This window comes from Salvelinus fontinalis, chromosome 9 (assembly GCF_029448725.1).
Source record: "Salvelinus fontinalis isolate EN_2023a chromosome 9, ASM2944872v1, whole genome shotgun sequence".
In the NCBI taxonomy this organism is placed as follows: Eukaryota; Metazoa; Chordata; class Actinopteri; order Salmoniformes; family Salmonidae; genus Salvelinus; species Salvelinus fontinalis.
The window spans coordinates 21694246-21717720 of NC_074673.1; the positions used below are offsets into that span (position 1 = coordinate 21694246).

At 41.8% G+C, this 23475-nt stretch overlaps 1 protein-coding gene across 1 annotated transcript in view; it reads right to left on the reverse strand.

The window, feature by feature from the left end:
• The window catches only part of LOC129862270 (CD44 antigen-like), a 42748-nt gene extending 20107 nt beyond the window's left edge, over positions 1-22641 (reverse strand). Inside the window, exons 1-2 of the mRNA XM_055933759.1 lie at positions 22240-22641; positions 564-735 (exon numbers count right to left, since the gene is read on the reverse strand). Of these exons, the coding sequence (XP_055789734.1) occupies positions 564-735; positions 22240-22306 (239 nt within the window). The 5' untranslated portion in view covers positions 22307-22641. The remainder of the gene's footprint in view (positions 1-563; positions 736-22239) is intronic.
• Positions 22642-23475: the final 834 nt, after the last annotated feature.

Here is a 23475-nt window from a genome sequence, read left to right on the forward strand (position 1 = left end):
ATATTAGCGGGAACTGGAAAACGCTGTCGTACTCGTCGACTGAGAGCATCCCAAACATGTTCAGTAGGTTACATGTCTGTTGAGTATGCAGGCCATGGACGAACTGGGACATGGGGCCATGCATTATCATGCTAAAACATGAGGTTATTTTTTATTGAACCTTTATTTAAATAGGTGATTAAACAGTAAAGTAGTAAAAAAGTCAACCAAAACTGCTAGAAGTGTTTAGCTTGAGATAAGGATAAAAGGATACAAAATATTACAATTTCTTTACCATTACCGGTTTTAATTTAGAATATGTCATTCAATGAGTAAGTAGTCTACTACAAATAAAAAAATACATGAAAGATTTACACTTCCGGTTTAATATACATGCTAGCATACCACACACGTCCAATACATTGCTTGATTCTAAATGGTACGCTCGTGTGGATATTGGAACATTGGCTTAGTCTTACGGAGTCCTTTTGCTGATTTCCATATAATTATTTACCCGTTGATAAACCACATCATGTGGGTCCTAAGAGGACACTGTAGTCATAAAGATGGATGTGTGACCTCACCTACAGGTCTCTAGGCCTTGGGCATGGGCCTCAGTGACCTGTTCCTTGCTGGCGATGGTGCCGCCCAGGCTCTCACACAGTTTTTTGGCCAGATCAAAGGTCAACGAGTAGCGAGCTTCTCCCTCCACGTGGAACACTCCAGCATGGCTGCAGCTACGGGACTTTGCTATAGCTGGGGAAAGGAAGAGAATGTGAGAGAGAGGGTTAGTATTGAGGAAATAAGCCTGTGAGACACTGTGACTGCATGGTGGCCATTTTGTAACTATGAATTTTAAAACTGTATAATATTTAGACTTCGTCAAAGAAAATGAACGAACACAACGTGGAAGAAAGGTTACTTTTCAACATGTTCTGAAAAGAACTAGGCATTCACTAGCAATGTACATAGCAACAAGACCAACTGGTTACAAACAAAACGAGGGTGAAACAAATTAATTTCCCCCTGGAATTAGCAATAAAGTTGGCATTTACAATAAAGTTCCCATCACAAATTTGGGTTTACAAGAAAAATTAAAAACAGTTAAGCCAAGTTCCCTTGTAATTATGTTATTTCAACAACCTATCTTCAGAAAAAGAAATCTAACGTAATTATGTTGCTTTTTTAAAACTTCTTAACACTTAGCGTTGTTGAATAGGGGTCTTGGAAAATACCTCTGAAATCAGTAGCTAGTTCTTCTAGTATATCACTCAACAGTAAATTACAAATATGGGACCAGGTGTGACCTCACTGTAGCTGTGACGTACTAGTATTTATCCAGCACTATCATAACCTGAGTACCCCTATATAAAAAGTAATGTCTGTTTGCTTTGTCTTTGTTATCTTTTTCACCTGTATAAGCCTACATTTAAGATTTTAACACATTGCAATACATATAGATTTTGCCATAATGTATACAATTAGTATGCATGTGCTCTTGAGTTTCACTTCCTATAAACAGACACATGACCAGCCTATACTTCAATAAATACCAACTGGCCAGCTGCTACAGTCAGATTCACTGGTTTCCTGTAATAGTCTCTTTACAGTTCATTCATGCTTGGTTTTACAAGGCTTTGTAGAGGCCTATTTTGAGGCTGTTTTACTGTAAAATTAAACATATTTTGCACATTTAAATAACCCTAACTGCCATTACAAAGTTGTTGAGGTCGTTGATTGCCATTGTGTCACTCAGCATACATATGACTATGCTCCTAAACAATAGACAGCATACAGACGAATACAATTCATCTTACAAATGTATTCAAGCTAGTTATGTTTGTACATTTTCCTATGAGTTATTACATTTCATAATGGTTTCGATGCAGTCTAAGTGCTGTAAGATATCATGTAATATGTCACTCATATAATGTGTTTGAACCTCAGTATGGTTCTGTTTCACAATATTTTGTTTCACTGGAGTAAACACACACACACATACGCACATGCACGAATGCACATAACCATAAATCACGAGCACAAGTTTCTGATTATCTGTCATGTCATTGCTCATTGTCGCTTCAGGGCTATAACACACAGTGCTTTCAGAAAGTATTCATACCTCTTGACTTTTTCCACATTTTGTTGTATTACACAGTGTGATGATAATTGATTTAATTGGAATGTTTTTGTCAAAGACCTACACAAAATATTCTGTACTGTCAAAGTGGAAGAAAAATTCTAAAATGTTATTTTAATTAATGGGAAGTAAAACACAAATATATTTAGATTTTTTGTTGCTTTACAACCTGTAATTTAAATAGATTTTTATTTAGATGTCATGTAATGGACATACATAAAATAGTCAAAATTGGTGAAGTGAAATGAAAAAAATTACTCTGTTAAAAAAAAACATATGGAAAATGGAAAAGTGGTGCATGCAAATGTATTCCCCTTTGATATGAAGCCCCTAAATAAGATCTGGTGCAACCAATTACATTCAGAAGTTACATAATTAGTTAAATAAAGTCCACCTGTGTGCAATCTAAATGTCACATGATCTGTCACATGATCACAGTATATGTATACCTGTTCTGAAAGGCCCCAGAGTCTAAGCAAGGGGCAACACCAAGCAAGCGGCACTATGAAGACCAAGGAGCTCTCCAAACAGGTCAGGGACAAAGTTGAGGAGAAGCACAGATCAGGTTTGGGTTACAAAAAAATATCCGAAACCTTTAACATCGCACGGAGTACCATTAAATCCATTATTAAAAAATGTAAGGAATATGGCACCACAACATACCTGCCAAGAGAGGGCCGCCCACCAAAACTCACAGACCAGGCAAGGAGGGCATTAATTAGAGAGGCAACAAAGAGACCAAAGATAACCCTGAATGAGCTGCAAAGCTCCACAGCGGAGATTGGAATATCTGTCCATAGGACCACTTTAATTATGGCTGCAGTCCCGTTAACGGGACCGATATGACAACAGCCAGTCGAAGTGCAGGGCTCCAAATTCAAAAAACAGAAAGCTCATAATTAAAATTCCTCAGACATTCATGTGTCTTATACCATTTGAAAGGTAATCTTGTTGTTAATCCCACCAAAGTTTCTGATTTCAAATAGGCCTTTCAGTGAAAGCACTACAAACGATTATGTTAGGTCACCACAAAACCACAATAATCACAGCCATTTTTTCCAGCTGAAGGTAGCTTCACAAAAACCAGAATAGAGATAAAATTAATCACTTACCTTCGATTATTTTCATCAGATGACATTCATAGGACTTCATGTTACACAATACATGCATGTTTTGTTTGATTAAATTCATATTTATATCCAAACATCTGAGTTTACATTGAGGCGACTAGATTCACTAATGCAAAAACATCAAGTGACTTTGCATAGCCACATCGTTTCAACGAAATACTCATCATAAATATAGATGATAATACAAGTTATACACATGGAATTATAGATATACCTCTCCTTAATACAACCGCTGTGTCAGATTTAAAAAAAACTTTACGGAAAAAGAAACGCACGCTATAATCTGAGACGGCGCTCAAAAGTAAAATACCACAGCTGCAAAGATGGCATCAACATAAACACGAAAATACATGATAAATATTCCCATACCTTTGATGATCTACATCAGAAAGCAAACCAGGAATCCCAGGTCCACAATAAATGTTTGTTTTGTTCGAAAGAATCCGTTATTTATGTCCAAATACCTTCTTTTGTTAGCGCGTCTGGTTAACATATCCAAACACTAATTCTGGTCAGCGTTATATCGGACAAAAACTTCAAAAAGTGATATTACCGGTCGAAGAAACATTGCAAACTATGTACACAATCAATCATTAGGATGTTTTTAACATATAGCTTCAATAAAGTTCTTGTCTTCGTGAACAATGGAACGTAAGTGACTCCACGAGGAAAAAGCATGATCAGAAAATGGCAGCTTGATGGACACCTGACTGATTCTGCTATCATTCTCTCCCATAACATCATAGAAGTCTCATTATAATTTCTATTGATGGTTGACATCTAGTGGAACACCTAGGCAGTGCAACATCATTAATAGCTCAAGGGGATTTCATTAAGGACTCTGGTGAATACATACAAGCTCAGATTTCTGACTTCCTGTTTTGATTTCAACTCAGGATTTTGCCTGCCAATATGAGTTCTGTTAATTTCACAGACATAATTCAAACAGTTGTAGAAACTTTAGAGTGTTTTCTATCCAATACTAATAATAATATGCAAATATTAGCAACTATGACTGAGGAGCAGGCCGTTTGATATGGGCACCTTTCATCCAAGCTACTCAATACTGCCCCTTCAGCCATAAGAAGTTTTAAGCCATACACTCCATAGAGCTGGGCTTTATGGAAGAGTGGCTAGAAAAAAGCCATTACTTAAATAAAAAATAAGCGAACATGTTTGGTGTTCACCAAAAGGTATGTGGGAGACTCCCCAAACATATGGAAGAAGGTACTCTGGTCCGATGAGACAAAAATTTGGCTTTTTGGCCATCAAGGAAAACACTTTGTCTGGCTCAAACCCAAAACCTCCCATCAACACGAGAACACCATCCCCATAGTGAAGCATGGTGGTGGCAGCATCATGCTGTGGGGATGTTTTTCATCGGCAATGACTGGGAAACTGGTCAGAATTGAAGAAATGATGGTGCAAAATACAGGGAAAATCTTGAGGGAAACCTGTTTCAGTCTTCCAGAGATTTGAGACTGGGACAGAGGTTCACCTTCCAGCAGGACAATGACCCTAAGCATACTGCTAAAGCAACACTTGAATGGTTTAAGGGGAAACGTTTAAATGGCTTGGAATGGCCCAGACCTCAATCCAATTGAGAATCTCTGGTATGACTTAAAGATTCCTGTACACCAGCGGAACCCATCCAACTTGAAGGAGCTGGAGCAGTTTTACCTTGAAGAATGGGCAAAAAACCCTAGTGGCTAGACGTGCCAAGCTTATAGAGACATACCCTAAGATACTTGCAGCTGCAAGTATTGCAGCTGCAAGGTGAATAGTTATGCATGCTCATGTTTTCAGTTTCTTTTCTTCTAATTTCTGGTTTGTTTCACAATGAAAAATATTTTGCATCTTCAAAGTGGTAGGCATATTGAGTAAATCAAATGATACAACCCCCCTAAAAATCAATTTTCATTCCAGGTTGTAAGGCAACAAAATAGGAAATATGCCAAGGGGGTGAATACTTTTGCAAGCCACTGTATTCAACCCCCTGAGTCAATACATGTTAGAATCACCTTTAACAATGATGACAGCTGTGAGTCTTTCTTGGTAAGTCTCTAAGACCTTAGCACACCTGGATTATACACAATGTTTGACCATGATTATTTTTTAAATGTCGTTTTGGTAAGCAATTCCAGTATATATTTGCCATTGTGTTTTACGTTATTGTCCTGCTGAAAGGTGAATTTGTCTCCCGATATCTGTTGGAAAGCAGACTAAGACAGGTTTTCCTCTAGGATTTAGCCTGTGCTTAGCTCTATTGCATTTATTTTTATCGTAGAAAATTCTGTATAACTTAGCGATGACAAGCATACCCAGAACATGATGCAGCCATCACTATGCTTGAAAATATGAAGGTGTAAATATGACGCTGTGATGTGTTGTGTTTTTTACCCCAAACCTAACTCTTTGTATTCAGGACATAAAGTTGGCTTTTAGTGCCTTATTGCAGACAGGATGCATGCTTTGGAATATTTATTTTTCTGTACAGTTGAGTTGAGTTTATTTTATTTTTACAGGGACAGTGCACATTAATCAACGTTTCAGTAAAAGTGCCGGTTTTAGCCCGCCGCCTAATTTTCAACCGCAGTCCCTGGGCAGGTTATTAAAAACAATTACAATATAGACAATCATTGAGCAGTGAGCACACGCAGAGCAACATAGGACAAAAAGCAGCAAGACAAAATTCATAAAAGCAACAAAGTGTTTCCACACCTCACAAGCTACAGACAACAGACAACATGGAAAGCGGCAATACACAGCTAGGGATTATGTTCACAAATCTGATTGACCTTGAGCCATGTCTTCATGCATTTTGTGAAAGTGTGATATGTGGTGCAGTTATGTGTGTCTGATGGCAGTGTATTCCAGACATAGGAAGCTCTCACAGAGAAAGCGGATTTACTAAAGTTGCTTTTCCTTAAGGGAACTATACAGTCACCTCTCATGGCAGACCTTGTGGATCTGCTGCCATATGTTTGGGTTTTCATACTGAGTGGAGGGGGAGCCAGGCCATTTAGGATCTTGAACACAAGACATGCGTCGGTGTATTGCACAAGATTTTCCCAACTCAGGAGCTCATGCTTTCTGAGGATGTAACAGTGATGATGGCTATTGGGCTTCCTATCAAGCACTTTGAGAGCCTGTTTGTAAACAGACAAACAGACATACAGCAAGTTTGGGCCCAACTAGTCAAGCAGTATGTTAAGTGGGGGAGTATCATAGATTTGAAGTACAGTTTTGCTACCGCTGTAGTCAAACAATTTGGTATAAATCGGGAAATTAGCTAGGCTGAATTTGGTTATCTGAATAACCTTTTTCACATGCTTTTTAAATTAGAGGTTGGAATCAAGTATGATGCCAAGGTACTTAAAATCAGATACCACCTGGAGCTTCTCCCCTGACACATAGACATCTGGCTCAGTAGCATCTGTTGCCCTCTTTGTGAAGAACATGCAAACAGTTTTTTTCACATTGAGATGCAAACACGAGTCACTGAGCCACTTTGTAACCTGGACCATTACAGTAGTGAGTTCTTGTGCAGCTTGTTGTTTGCTCTTTGCATGCACATATATATGCATGCACATATATATCATCTGCATACATTTGAAATGCAGACCCAGTACAGACAGAAGGCAGATCATTAATGTACAGGCTGAACAGGAGGGGCCCCAGTATTGACCCTTGGGGCACGCCCACATCATAGCTAAGAGTGGGCGACAGCTCATTGCTCACTCTGACACACTGAGTTTTGCCTTCAAGGTATGATTTCCTCTATCTCAAGGCATCGGGGGAAACGTTTAACAGTATTTTTGTTTTTGGCTAAAAAACGTACCCATTTGAAACTGCCTATTTCTCAGCCCCCGAAACTAGAATATGCATATAATTGGCAGATTAGGATAGAAAATTCTCTGAAGTTTCCAAAACTGTCAAAATTTTGTATGTGAGTTAAACAGAACTGATATTGCAGGCTAAAACCTGAGGAAAATCCAATCAGGAAGTGCCCCTGTTTTTGAAACCTCTCTGTTCCTATGCATCCCTATTGCCCATTTAAAGGGATATCAACCAGACTCCTTTTTCTATGGCTTCCCTAAGGTGTCAACAGCCTTTAGACATAGTTTCAGGCTTTTATTTTGAAGAATGAGCGTGAACGACCACATTGCGTAAGTGGATAGGTGGGGTCTCTCAGAGTGAGCTGTGCGCAAAAGAGAAAGGCGGCCATTGTTACTCCCGGTCCTAGTGAAATGCCAACTGTCCCGGTTGATATATTATCGAATAGATATTTGAAAAACACCCTGAGGATGGATTATAAAAAACGTTTGACATGTTTCTGTGGACATTATGGATATAATTTTGAATTTTTGTCTACGTTGTCCTGACCGCTCTTTCCGGTGGATTCCTGGGCATAACGCATCAAACTAACGGAGGTATTTGGATATAAAAAATATCTTTATGGAACAAAAGGAACATTTATTGTCTAACTGGGAGTCTCGTGAGTGAAAACATCCGAAGATCATCAAAGGTAAACGATTAATTTGATTGCTTTTCTGATTTTCGTGACCAAGTTACCTGATGCTAAGTGTACTTATTGTTTTGTAGAGCGATCGATAAACTTACACAAACGCTTGTATTGCTTTTGCTGTAAAGCATCATTTCAAAATCTGAGACGACAGGTGGATTAACAAAAGGCTAAGCTGTGTTTTGCAATATTGCACTTGTGATTTCATGAATATGAACATTTTCTAGTAATATTATTTACCTGTGGCGCTATGCTACGCTATGCTATTCAGCGATGCTGATGACAATTTTCCCGGATCCGGGATGGGTGGTTCAGAAAGGTTAACAGTATCAAAAGCCTTCCGTAGGTCCAGAAACACAGCCCCAACAACGCTCCCTTTGTTCATCTTGGAGTTTTTCCAGAAGAAAGCAGTTGGCCGTTTCTGTGGAGTGTTTCGCTCTGAAGGCAAACTACATGGAGTGTAATGTGAAGGGGCTGTTGTTGAGGTGGGCAATCAGTTGTTCTGCTACACACTTTTGAACAACCTTTGACACCACAGGTAGTATACTAATGGGCCTGTAGTTACTCACGTCAGCAGGGTCTCCCGATTTAAAGATGACCGTTATTATGGCCGACTTCCATACCCTTGGAAACACCCAGAGACCAATAGATGTGTTGGTGACCTTAGTAATGGGGCCAATGAGTGACTCTTTGTAATTTTTAAGAAAGGTAGAGTCCAGCCCAAACACATCTTTGGCTTTAGAGTTCTTTAGTGAGCTAATCACCTTGTTCACCTTTGACTCAGAAACCTCCCTTATGATGAAGACAGGTTGAGTGTCATTTACTAGCACTGAGCCCAAGAAACCAGTGGAGGGGTTCTGTGTCAGTACCCTGACAGAGTCAATAAAGTAGGAATTGAAGGCTATTGCTATTTTGACTGCATCCTGTGTTGGATTGTTATTCACCAGGATTTCTAGTCTTTTTGCAGTGTTACTAGGGTACTAGGGTTACTAGGGTCCCTGTTAACTTTTTTAGATTCTCTCAGATCAATATATAATTTCCCTTTGCTTCACCAATTATGTTAATAAAAAAGTTTGCCTTGGCCTGTCTGATTTCTTTCATCACCTTATTTCTCAACATGGTAAACGTGCGTCTGTCATGCTCTAATTTGGATCTTAGGGCTATTTTTAGAGCATAATCTCGTTCTTTCATCAATTTCCAGATTTCTCCCTTTAGCAAAGGAAGAGTGCTCCTTTGGCCAGGTTTGGATTTGATTTTCTTTAGGAAACCATTTATTGTAGAAAAACCTGACTATCAGCTTCCACGTCTGTATAGGACAAGAGGACAAGGGACAAGAGATCATTCCAGTTAATTCCCTTAATTGCGTTTTCAAAATAGTGTAATTCACTCCTAGGTATTCTTAGTTGATCCATCTTTCTAACAGTAGAGAGGTTAAACCTGCTCTTAGACAGCTTTCTGGCTATAAGTGTCAGATTATGATCAGATAGCCCAGTAACCATATTGAAAGATTTAGTCACTCTCTCTGGTTTATTACTGAACACCAAATCAATCTGTTTTAGAGCAACAAGTCACCCTGGTTGGCCCTTTAACTAGCTGTGTAAGGTCAAAGGTATTAGTGATCCGTTTGAGGGTTTTCCTACAAGACTTGTCTTCATAATTACTATTAAAATCTCCCATTAAGATGACCTCTTTCCCAAAATCACATTCCCTAAGCATGTTATTAAACTGATCAAAAAACACTTTTGGTGGAAGGTGGCCTATACATTCCAATAAGGGTAAAAGACATTTGGGGACGTTCAGGCCAATACATTCTAGTTCATTATCACATGACTACTCAATTTGTTTACATCGGATATGTTCTTTAATGTAAGTCATCACACCCCCTCCTCTTCCTTCAATCCTGTCTAACCTGAAAACATTGTAGCCAGGCACAATCAAAGCAGCATATGGAGAGTTTTTATTGAGCCATGTCTCTGAGAGGCAGAGGAAGTCAAGGTTGGAGGCTTCCTTCTTTTCACTCTGTCATTTAAGTTAGAATTGTTGAGAAACTACAATGTGGTTGACCAATCCTCAGTTTTGTCCTTTCACGGCTATTAAACTCTGTAACTGTAACGATTAGCCTCATGGTGAAATCTCTGAGAGGTTTTCTTCCTCTTCCCTGGCAACTGAATTAGGAAGGACGTTTGTATCTTTGTAGTTACTGGGTGTATTGATACACTGTCACGCCCTGGCCTTAGTTATCTTTGTTTTCTGTATTATTTTAGTTATGTCAGGGTGTGACATGGGTGATGTTTGTGTATGTTTGTCTCGTCTTGGGTGGTTGTATTGTCTAGGGAGTTTTTGTAGAGTTCTTGGGGTTGGGTTCAGTGTAGGTGTTTAGGTAAGTCTATGGTTGCCTGGAATGGTTCTCAATCAGAGACAGCTGTCTATCGGTGTTTCTGATTGGGAGCCATATATTTAAGGCAGCCATAGGCATTAGGTAGGTTGTGGGTAATTGTCTATGTTTGACGCTAGTAGCTTGTGTATGCACTTTTGTTTGTAGCTTCACGGTTGTTTTTGTTTAGTATTGTATTAGTGTTTGTGTTCTATTCATCTTCAAATAAAGAAGATGTATTTATATCACGCTGCGCCTTGGTCCTCTCTCTCACAATACGAAGACGATCGTGACATACACCATCCAAAGTTGAATTAATAACTTCAACGTGGAATTGAATCTGATTGAATCTGTGTTTGAAGTTCCCAGCTTGACATTACAGATAATTGTATTCGTGGGGTACAGAGATGAGGTAGTCATTCAAAAATCATGCTAAATACTATTGTTGCACACAGTGAGCCCATACAACTTATGTGACTTCTTAAGAAACATGTTACTCCTGAATGTATTAAGGCTTGCCATAAAATGTCAGCTTTTCATTTGTTATTAATAATAAAAAAATAAACATAATTCCACTTTCTGTTTAGGCTAGTGACACCACATCTCTATTTAATCCATTCTAAATTCAGGCAGCAACATAAGAAAAAGTCAAGGGGTGTGAATACTTTCTGAAGGCACTGTAACTTGACTCCACCTGTAACTCACAGAAACACAGTTCAAACTTTCCTAAACACCAGAAAACAAACGGCAATCACAACAAAACTTTTAAATAAATTAGATGATATACAGCATAATTACAATACGGTTACTTCTCTGTGGTGTGTCCCTCATTTTACAGTTCAACAATGCTATCTGTTAGGGGAACCACAGGAGAGAAAAGGAGAAACTCAACACTTCTCTCTGCATTTAGTACATTTCCTTAATCTCTTATGATGACAGTTTGATTATTGATGGATCACTAATAGTTACACATTCAAACTGTTGGATGGTACACAGTTGCATTGGTCTGCCTAGGAACTGATTGGACAGAACAGAGAGTTCTGGGAAACTATCTTCTGTCAGTGAAACCAAACAAGAGGCAACTTCACTTTTTTCAATAGCAAATGAACAGGATGTAGCACACACACACACACACACACACGTTATCAGATTTCACATGTACACACTAAGGTGGATTTCCAATCACTTTTCCACAGTCAGTTGCTAGTTGAACAGCACATTTGCATCTGGGTGAGAATCTATTCTGTGACAATCATCCAGAGTCTTGTGACATAAAGAAATGAGAGACAGAAACAACAGATTAGGGGAAGCCAAGTGGGAATTACCATGTTACCTTGTCTCTGCCCTGTCTCTGTAGTGACCCTTTGCACTTGTCAGGACTGGTGGTCAGTTACACACACTTATCTAAAGTTTTACTTTAGCAGGCATGATGAGCAGGTGTCATGAGCGACAGACTCAGTTTCCAAGACTCTCATGTATTCTCAGTCTCAGACCGAAATCGTAAAATGTCAAATGTTATCTCTTTCTCTGTGTTTCTGACTATACAAGCAGTGGGAAACACTTTGGGTAAAGGGAAAATAACCTCATCAGCAAGGTGACATACAACCTGGCTGCTATCAAAGGTTGATGACATGTCAAAGTATGGAGGCCTACAGAGAAGGACCTTCAGAATACTTTGAAATAACATAGATATTATCCTCCTGATGAAGTTTGTAAAGATAGTCAGAATATAATAGAAATATTATAAAAAATGTTCATTACATTTTCTTAGAATGTCAGGCCTTTTTATCTACAGACTGCAGAAGCAGGGACATTATGAACACACACACACACACACACACACACACAGGAAATCACACCCCGGCTATTCTATCTCCATGATGCTTGTTGACACAGGATTACCATGGCGACAAGGCACAAACATTAGTTGTGAAAGAGGTGCGCGTCTCGTGTCTCCAGGTTGTTGGGCACTGGCAGAGCAACAGGGCACGAGTATCAGTGTATACGGACACGAGGGACCATGAGAGAGAGAGGTCCCCAGGGCTGAGCTGCCCGCCTCAGTAAATGTCTACATCTCTCTATCTCCCTCCCTCCATCTCTCTCTCTATACACAGCTTTGAACATCAATGGACACACTGATTTATTCAGTTTAACATCTGTTCTACTTCTATATATCACCACAACTCTCAGAGATGTCACTCTACTCCAGAGACAATAGATGAACACTGGAGTCTCAAGAGCATGGGGCCTCTTCAGTAAACCTAGATCATATCTTATAATTCTTGAGGAATCGACAACCACATGATCAATTATTTTATGATTTTTTTGTTGCAACTTGTTACAGATTGTATAGAGAGATCACCATATCAACGGCAAGGCTGACAGAGCACTCTTCCCACTATAGGCACGACATGACTTCCAGTAACTTAAATTCAAATAGCATCCTACATCTGTCAATATTCCAAATTATGCTCAACTGTACCCAGAGGGATAGGATGCCTAAATCTAGATGCTGTTTAAGAAATAAGTCACGTGATAGAAGAGAAAATAGGGAAGTGCTCTGTTGGCAATGCAGATTGTGTTGTCTTCAATACATTTGATAATGAGCTAGTAGTAATACATCTTATCTTGTCTTATTAAAAAAATTAAGTAATTCTTGCTCTTAGGACTACCAGATATGCATCTGAGTCACTTCAAAAGTACACACAGACAATATATTGTTTTATCATTTCATGTGTATCTCATTATAAGAGGAACTATCGCCAACCACGTGACAGTTTTACTGTGGATGGTGTCGACCATCTTAATATTTTAGTTTTTTTGGACACATATTTAACCCCTTATTTATTAGATTTATTTTATATAATTGGATTTAACTTTTATAAAACAATGCAAAACATACACATACAAATTACTACATCACACAAACATCAGTACATCATATGTTCCCAGACCCACTAGCCCCCACCCCTATCTCCAGCACCCTTATCACTTTCTGCACATGGCCTCAACCTGCAGAGTTTTGTTTCTCTCCATCGCACAGGCTCTTGAAATTTTCAGATAATAAAGCATTTGACCTTTCCATTGTGTGAACGACTGAGGATTGTTTGAATTCCAGTTTGAGTATATGTTTTTTAAAGATACTTTATAAGAATAGAATCATCCAACACGTCGGGTATCTCACTGCACCCTCATATGTTATGTCTTGAAATATACAGACAGAGGAATTAAAATGACATTTACAGTACATTGCAATATCTCTGACATCCATCTTTCTAACTCCGCCCGTAACTTTTGACCCCTTATTTTTTGTTGGCATAAAACTATCTCTATACTTCCATTCCTTTGTATGGTTTACCTTCTGACGAGTCCCGTGACACAAAATGGAGAACGCCATCATGTTTGTGAGAGTCTCATCTTTAGTGTGGTCATACTAGTGTGTAGGCCAAACCATTCGGACTTTACAACCGGAAGTTTGCACATCAGTGCTACTAACTTCAGACTAGTCCCGTGGGGCTTGTGGTGGTCGATATTCGGAATATCTCATGGTCTGACAAACAGATGCATTGGACTGAGACGCAGCTCATGCAAAAAACATATCTCTAGATTAAACGGACAAATTGTTATTATGATTTTTTTCTACTTTTACCCATTTTTCTCCCTAATTTCGTGATATCCAATTGCTAGTTACAGTCTTGTCCCATCGCTGCAACTCCCCTACAGACTAGGGAGAGGCGAAGGTTGAGAACCATGCATCCTCCGAAACATGAACCTGCCAAGCTGCACTGCTTCTTGATACACTTTTCGCTTATTAACCTGGAAGCCAGCCTCACCAATGTGTTGGGGGAAACACCGTCCAGCTGGCGATTTTGATGGGGATTTTTTTATTATGTTACTTAGACTGACACACACTTAAAGATTTTAACACAGAACCCTATAAAAGGAACAAGACACATGCAGATTTTATGTTTTTAAATTGCTGACAAGTAAGTGTACCAGAGTAACATGGTCTCAATGCCTACACTATTTTACATTGCTCTATGTTTTGATGTCTCAATGATTCACCACTTGTGTGTCTGACAATTTGCTTTGATCTTCTACCTGTCTGACTGCAGTCTGCTTTGACAACAGCACAGAGTTGAAGAGAGTCATAGTATTGAAGTAGTTCACTTATCAACCGGGTACGTTAACCGATGACGTATCACATTTTGAAAATGAACATTAAACATTTATGGCATCAGTAAAACTGCCTGGCCCAGCAATTTAATGAATACCATAGTACTGGCAGAGAGAGGAGGTTGAGCAGGAAGTTACTTTACCGTTAGTGACGGTTGGGCTCAAGGGGTGTAGCTGTAGCTGTGTGTTCACCATGAAACTCTGCATTAGAGGAAAACACACGCACCCGCACACACACTGCCCAGAGTGGATCAAAGTGAACACAGCATTTGGCGGGCTGAAAAGAGAGGGTAACCAATGAATGAGAGGTGTTACCATTAGCATGCAGGGAGAGTGGCCATGCACAACTTTGTCATTCCAAGATCCTGCTATTCCAAGGCAGTGACTCTCGAAAAGATGCTATTGTCAGTTAATGGACTTGAAAGGGCCAGAGACCACAGAGGGTCTGGATATACAGAGGCTGCTAGTTGGGAGAAAGGGGAGCTTTTACACAGTGCATGCCAAATTCTCCAGCTGCACTGACTGGAAAAGACATCCTCTTCTCTCGTCTCTCTCCTGTAGCTATACACAGCAAATTACACCACACACACTGATACACATTGATACACTGGCCTCCAAACCAACATACACTGATACAGTGGCCTCCAAACCAACACACACTGATACACTGGAATCCAAACCAACACACACTGATACAGTGGCATCCAAACCAACACACACTGATACACTGGAATCCAAACCAACACATTGTGATACACTGGAATCCAAACCAACACATTGTGATACACTGGCCTCCAAACCAAAACACATTGATACACTGGCCTCCAAACCAAAACACATTGATACACTGGCCTCCAAACCAAAACACACTGATAGACTGGCCTCCAACCAACACACACTAATACACTGCCTTCCAAACCAACACACATTGATACACTGGCCTCCAAACCAACACACACTGATACACTAGCCACCACCACGACTACCACACAAACTGATACACTGGCCTCAAATCCAAAACATCAGTCAATTTGCAGTCTGTGCTCTGTCTCGCTACATCTTATCAGACCTGAAAGCCAAACAGCCTGCTCTTTATCACCTATGTCTGATTTTCTCAGATGCATATCTCTCTTTTACTATCTTTCTCCCTCTCACACCCCTCTCTCTCTCTCTGTGATGTATGTGTTTATTAAACTCTCTCTGAGAAACAACGCCACAGCCACAAATATAGACTGACCATACAATTCTGCAAAGTGTCTCTCTCTCTCGCTCTCTGTCAAGATAGTGCAGAGCCAGCATGTTTGTTATGGCTAGCCCTCACTCTGCTGGTCACAGGATCCACAGAGCCAAAAGACCGGTGGTACAGGTGAAACATGAGATCCCCCCCTCACACACAACTCACCCAGACAAAGTCACTTGAAGGACTGTTTCTCCTTTTTATTTATTTTTACTTCACCTTTATTTAACCAGGTAGGCCAGTTGAGAACAAGTTCTCATTTACAACTGCGACATGGACAAGATAAAGCAAAGCAGTGCGACAAAAACAACAACACAGAGTTACACATAAACAAACGTACAGTCACAATAACACAATAGAAAAATCTATGTAATGTGTGTGCAAATGTAGAATAGTAGGGAGGTAGTCAATAAATAGGCCATAGAGGCGAAATAATTACAATTTAGCATTAACACTGGAGTGATAGATGTGCAGATGATGATGTGCAAATAGAGCTACTGGGGTGCAAAAGAGCATAAGGGTAAGTAATAATATGGGGATGAGGTAGTTGGGTGTGCTATTTACAGATTGGCTGTGTACAGGTACAGTGATCGGTAAACTGCTCTGACAGCTGATGCTTAAAGTTAGAGAGGGAGATATAAGACTCCACCTTCAGTGATTTTTGCAATTTGTTCCAGTCATTGGCAGCAGAGAACTGGATGGAAAGACGGCCAAAGTAAGTGTTGGCTTTGGGGATGACCAGTGCAATATACCTGCTGGAGCACGTGCTACAGGTGGGTGTTGCTATGGTGACTAGTGTGCTGAGATAAGGCGGGGCTTTACCTAGCAAAGACTTATAGATGACCTGGAGCCAGTGGGTTTGGCGATGGATATGTAGTGAGGAACAGCCAACGAGAGCATACAGGTCGCAGTGGTGGGTAGTATATGGGGCTTTGGTGACAAAACGGATGTCACTGTGATAGACAACATCCAGTGTGCTGACTAGAGTGTTGGGGGCTATTTTATAAATTACATGGCCGAAGTCAAGGATCGGTAGGATTGTCCGTTTTACGAGGGTATGTTTGGCAGCGTGAGTGAAGGAGGCTTCGTTGCGAAATAGGAAGCCGATTTTAGATTTAATTTTGGATTGGAGATGCTTAATGTGAGTCTGGAAGGATAGTTTACAGTCTAACCAGACACCTAGGTATTTGTAGTTGTCCACATATTCGAAGTCAGAACCGTCCAGAGTTGTGATGCTAGTCGGGCGGGGGGATGCGGGTCGCAATCGTTTGAAGAGCATGCACTTAGTTTTACTAGCATTTAAAAGCAGTTGGAGGCCACAGAAGGATTGTTGTATGGCGTTGAAGCTCGTTTGGAGGTTTGTTAGCACAGTGTCCAAAGAAGGGCCAGATGTATACAGAATGGTGTCGTCTACGTAGAGGTGGATCAGAGAATCACCAGCAGCAAGAGCGACATCATTGATATATACAGAGAAAAGAGTCGGCCCGAGAATTGAACCCTGTGGCACCCCCATAGAGACTGCCAGAGGTCAGGACAGCAGCCCCTCCGATTTGACACACTAAACTCTATCTGAGAAGTAGTTGGTGAACCAGGATAGGCTGTCATTTGAGAAGTCAAGGCTACTGAGTCTGCCGATAAGAATGCGGTGATTGACAGAGTTGAAAAGCCTTTGCCAGGTCGATGAAGATGGCTGCACAGTACTGTCTTTTATCGATGGTGGTTATGATATCGTTTATGACCTTGAGCATGGCTGAGGTGCACCCATGACCAGCTCGGAAACCAGATTGCATATTGGAGAAGGTACGGTGGGATTCCAAATGGTCGGTGATCTGTTTGTTAACTTGGCTTTCAAAGATTTTAGATAAACAGGGCAGGATGGATTTAGGTCTATAACGGTTTGGGTCTAGAGTGTCTCCCCCGGCAGCTTTACAATCTTTGGGGATCTCAGATGATATGAAAGAGAGGTTGAATAGGCTAGTAATAGGGGTTGCAGCAATTTCAGCTGATAATTTCAGAAAGAGATGGTCCAGATTGTCTAGCCCAGCTGATTTGTAGGGATCCAGATTTTGCAGCTCTTTCAGAACATCAGCTGCCTGGATATGCATGAAGGAGAAGCAGGGGGGGGCTTGGACAGGGTGCTGCAGGGGGTGCTGAGACTCTCTTCTTGCATGGCCAGCCATAGAAAAATGCTTATTGAAATTATCGATTATCGCAGATATATCGGTGGTGACAGTGTTTCCTATCCTCAGTGCTGTGGGTAGCTGGGATTCTCCATGGACTTTACAGTGTCCCAAAACCTTTTGGAATTAGTGCTACAGGAGGCAAATTTAAGCTAGCCTTAGCTTTCCTAACTGAATGAGTATATTGGTTCCTGACTTCCTTGAAAAGTTGCATATCACGGGAGCTATTCGATGCTAATCAGAACGCCAAAGGATGTTTTTGTGCTGGTCAAGGGCAGTCAAGTCTGGGGTGAAGCAAGGCATATATCTGTTCTTAGTTATACATTTTTTGAATGGGGCATGCTTATTTAAGATGGAGAGGAAAGCACTTTTGAAGACCAAACAGGCATCCTCTACTGACGGGATGAGGTCAATATCTTTCCATGATACCTGGGCCAGGTCAAATAGAAAGGCCTGCTTGCTGAAGTGTTTTAGGCAGCATTTGACAGTGATGAGGGGTGGTCGTTTGACTGTGGACCCATAACGCACGCAGGCAATGAGGCAGTGATTGCTGAGATCCTGGTTGAATACAGCGGAGGTGTATTTAGAGGGCAAGTTGGTCAGGATGATATCTAAGAGGGTGCCCATGGTTACAGATTTAGGGTTGTACCTGGTAGGTTCCTTGATAATTTGTGTGAGATTGAGGGCATCTAGCTTAGATTGTAGGACCTGGGTGTTAAGCATGTCCCAGTTTAGGTCACCTAACAGTACGAACTCTGAAGATAGATGGACGGCGATGAATTCACATATGGTGTCCAGGGCACAGCTGGGCCCTGAAGGGGGTCTATAACAAGCGGCAATAGTGAGAGACTTGTTTCTGGAAAGGTGAATTTTTAAAAGTAGAAGCTAGAATTGTTTGGGCACAGACCTGGATAGAATGACAGAACTCTGCAGGCTATCTCCTCAGTAGATTGCAACTCCGTCCCCTTTGGCAGTTCTATCTTGTCGGAAAATGTTATAGTTTGGGTTGGAAATTGCCAGGATTCAAACACGGCTAGGACATCTGGGTTGGCAGAGTGTGCTAAAGCAGTGAATTAAACAAACTTAGGGAGGCTTCTAATGTTAACATGCATGAAACCAAGGCTTTTATGGTTACATAAGTCAACAAATGAGAGCGCCTGGGGAATGGGAGTGATGCTGGGGGCTGCAGGGCCTGGGTTAACCTCTACATCACCAGAGGAACAGATGAGGAGTAGGATAAGAGTACTGCTAAAGGCTTAAAGACCTGGTTGTGTAGTGCATTTGGAACAGATAGTAAAAGGAACAGATTTCTGGGCGTGGAAGAATAGATTCTAGGCATAATGTACAGACACGGGCATGGTAGGATGTGAGTACAGTGGAGGTAAGCCTAGGCATTGAGTGACGATGAGAGAGGTTTTGTCTCTAGAGGCACCATTTAAGCCAAGTGAGGTCACAACATGTTTGGGGGATGGAACAAAAGGGCTAGCTAAGGCATATTGAGCAGGGCTGGAGGCTATACAGTGAAATAAGACAAATCCCTAACCAAAACAGCAACAGACAAGGCATATTGACATTAGGGAGACGCATGTGTAGCCGAGTTATCATAGGATCCAGTGAGTAGTTAGGCGAGCTGGAGGCACAGCGATTCAGACAGCTAGCAGGCCGGTGCTAGCAGGCTAGCAGATGGGCCTCAGAGGGACGTCGAAACGGAAGAGCCTGTTGAAACCCCCTCAGACGGTTACGTCGGCAGACCAGTTGTGATGGATCGGCGGGGCTTTGTGTCGGCAGCAAAGGGTCCAGGCCAATTGGCAAAAGAGGTATTGAAGCCCAGGAATTGTCTGATGGATCTCTTCAGCTAGCCGGGAGATGGGCCTAGCTCCGGGCTAACTCCTGCCCCTCTTTCCCCCCTTTCTCTGTCTCTCTCTCAGTGACCCGTTCATTTCCCCCCTTATGTCTTTCAAAGACTTTTAGCTTATAGGCTCCCAAATCTTACATCAAAATTGAGAGAACATTTTAGTGGATAAATCCACAATATGACCTTTTACATGTGTCTATCCTAACCTCTGAACACTTACATGATTATCGACTTGCAGTGAAAGCTAAAAAAAAAGAAAAAAAGAAAATAGACTTAGTAACAGCCGCTGTATTGGTCCCAGATACAAAATGTAGTCTGGTTGGGTATTAGAGATGGTCAGGCTTGCCTCATGCAGTAAGGATATGTATACATTACAAAGAGAGGCCTTTGGAACAGCTTTCCCTTGGCTACAAAGACTTCAGTGTATATGAACAGGGAAGAGAAGGAAGGGTGCGGGGGTACAGCCTGGTTACTGGGGAACCTGAGACTCACAGAGAGGCTTTAAATCATAATTAATAGGTTTAAAAGCATTCTTGAAGATACAGTAGTGCTGAAATATGAGGTACCCCCCGTTTAAGATCAGTTTAAATGCCGATCAGCATCTGACTGAGAGAAGGGGCTACCAAAAGTACCGGAGAGAAAGGGAGAGGAGGAGGAGAGGAACGGCTCAACTTAGTGGTGGCCGGCTGTGAGGCCTACGTGTGATTGGTTGGTAGAGAAGGGTAGAGAAGGGTATAGGAGGGTAGAGGGGTATTGGACAGGGGCCAAACAAGTGCCCATGCAGATCAGATGGCAGGTGACGGTAGTCCCAGCGTGCATGGGCACAAGGCCTCTTTGTGAGGCCCTAGTGCTGGTCCACAGGAACCCCTCACCTTGGAAATGGACACCCAGAGGTACGGGAGGGGTCGTTACGCCAGGGGAGCAAATACAGCCACAGGCATGGGCTGGTCTCGGTGAGGTGTGTGTGCGTGCATGCATGTGTCCAGCCTGGACGGACACAGCCTGCTCTGGCCCTGTGCATACCTGTAGCCATCTGATCAATCAGGCCTTGTCTAACGTGCTCTGAGGAGCGGAGTGAAGCTGACCAACTGCCAAGACGCCCTGAGCAAACAACCCAGCAATGGGAACAGCCGTATTAATGCCTAGCTCATATTTCTGTAACGTAAGCATTATGCATGGATGTCGTTTTGTGCGTGTGTGTTTGTGAGTGTGTCTAAAGCAAAAACAGCTTTTGAAAAAGTATATCCATTGGATGGCCGCATTAGCCAGAGGGGCTAGGAGAGCAAGTATTTTCTGGAGGTCAAATGTCGGGGTCCTATTGCTTTGGTCATTTACAGAACCATATGAGGATTGGATCCACGGTCATGGGAGAGGCCTTGTTAATGGGTTATTGGTTTACATGGATGTCTGGACTGCAGCACATTTAGGGTTCAAAGACTGGGCAGGATGAGCTGTAACTACCCCAGGATTCAACTCACCAGACACCCAATTACTGTGAACACACACATAGATGCACACACACACAGCTATCATCTTCATACAACCCTTCATTCCCTAAGGTTAAACCAAGAGGCAAAAACTTGTAGGAATACACAGGGGAAATGTGAACACACACACATACTACCCTATAGCTCCTCTTTGTTTGTATTTAAACCGGTCAGATTTACAGCTGCATGCTAGCTGTGCTTTGGCACAGAGCCAGAGAAGAGGCACAGCGAGATCCCCCCCCAGCCAAGTCAAAGAGAGCGAGACTAACCCAGACCTGTTTGATTCAGCACCAACTTCCCCTTGTCAGAAAGATGCCGCTCTGATACACAAATCCAATCAAGAGCCCTTACTGAAAGCATGAGGGAGCGAGAGACAAAGAAAATGAAAGACAGCGAGAGAGAAACAGAGAGAGAGAGAAAGGTAGAGGAGTTAATGATTATCCTGAGAAAATGCAGCGTAAAAGCACGGCAGCATAGCTCTCAGCTGTGGTCAGACAATGAATAGAGCTCTTTCGTATCCTCACATTGATTGAAGTGCAGATAGATGCTTTCTGAAGGCTACAGTGGCCATACAATACCAAGATAACCGGCTGAAGGCATGAAAAATGAGCAGCTGCCCGGCATGGGCTCATTGTTCTCCTCCCTAACACACTCAGTGGTGAGTGTGTATGTGAGCGTATGTGTGAGAGAAAGAGAGAGAGAGAGACTTTCTCCTTTGTGTCTGTGCTGTCATGAGTCTCAGACTGCCAGACGTAAGCCTGTCTGTGCTAGTGTAGCCTATCGCACGCTGCTCTACTGGCGTCTACTCATCCATTCCACAGGCACTGCCTCAGCCTATCGTACTCTCTTCTTACACACACACACACACACACACACACACACACACACACACACACACACACACACACACACACACACACACACACACACACACACACACACACACACACACACACACACACACACACACACACACACACACACACACACACACACACACACACTATACATGCTCATCAAGTGCTGAGAATGAAAAAAACTATACTGTCTCGCCATAAAATCTACCAACAAAGGAGAGGGTTTCCAGGCTGAAAGCAGAGAAAAAAGCCCTAGACAAAGAGGTGTCTGCTGGGCAGAGAGAGATGCACACCCTCACCTTGAGCCGGTTCCAACCTGGAGGAGGCCAGTAATCCAAAAGTAACCCCCAAGAGTAGAGTCCACATCTTGGTCTTAGCGTCTGACGATGGCTGGGTGAGTTACTGGATGAGTAGGAAGTGTGTATGGTCTCTCCAGTTGTCCTATCTTCTCTGTCAGGAGTGAGTGTGGGGGGGTGTATGTGTGTGTGTGTGTGTGTGTGTGTGTGTGTGTGTGAGTGAGTGAGTGTGTGTGAGAGAGAGATAAAGAGAGAGAGAGAGAGAGTCCGGTCCTCTAAAGGAAGTGGGTGTCTGGTAGCTATTGGAGCTGAGACAGACTTTGCCCAACTTTTTTCTTTTCTGTTTGAGAGAGGGTTTCTGAGCCTTGTGACAGGCAGAATGGGGAAGAGGGTGGTGCATGTGTGTACACACCCTTCTGCCTCTCCCTCTCTTGCTCCCTCCCACCCTACCTTGCGCAGCCTCTCTCCATTTTTTCTCTCTCAATCGCTCTTTTTTCTCTTTCCTGTCACTGTCTGCTTCTTCAGTTTTTTATTAGCTTGGAAAGTGCCCCTCTCTTGTGTTTTGTTAACTATCCCCTTTCCTCTCCCCCTTCTCTCCCTGTTCTACCTTTCTCTCATTCTGTCTATGACAGCAACAGTTGCTGATAGCGCATCTGGTCTTTTGTTTTCTCCCTGCTCTGCTTTCAATGAATATCCTTTTCCTCCCCTCTCCAAAAAAAAGCTAACCCCCCCCCTCCAATCTCAACAACCACAATGATACATTGAGTGCCACTATGTCATCGGATTAAATATAGATCCCGTCTACTCTTACCAGGGGCTTTATCTCAAGCCCCTACCTATCCTAGTCTATTTTCACTGGTAGGTGAACTGGAGGTATTTCAGCCATATTCATATTGCTTTCACCTAGCTAAGTCCTATAGACCAGTGGTCAATGAGAATTCAAGGAGAGCCTAATGAGACAGAACAATGAATTACATAAGCATGAAGGGAAACTACATTGATGTTCATGAAGATTTGTTCCAGCTCTAGTCTCAGCTGTGAAGGGACAAAAATAGCTTTGACCTCAGGTTAGATGGAATTTAGATGGCATCTATGCGATGATTAAGGAAGCTGTCAATTGGAGTAATATTATCACCATATTCATATTTAGCTTCTAACTGAAAAGACCCAGGTCCTTTCAGGTCTAAAGATAAGAAATCAGACAAAATCTTTGTTCATGTTCAAGTCCTTTCAGTTCTA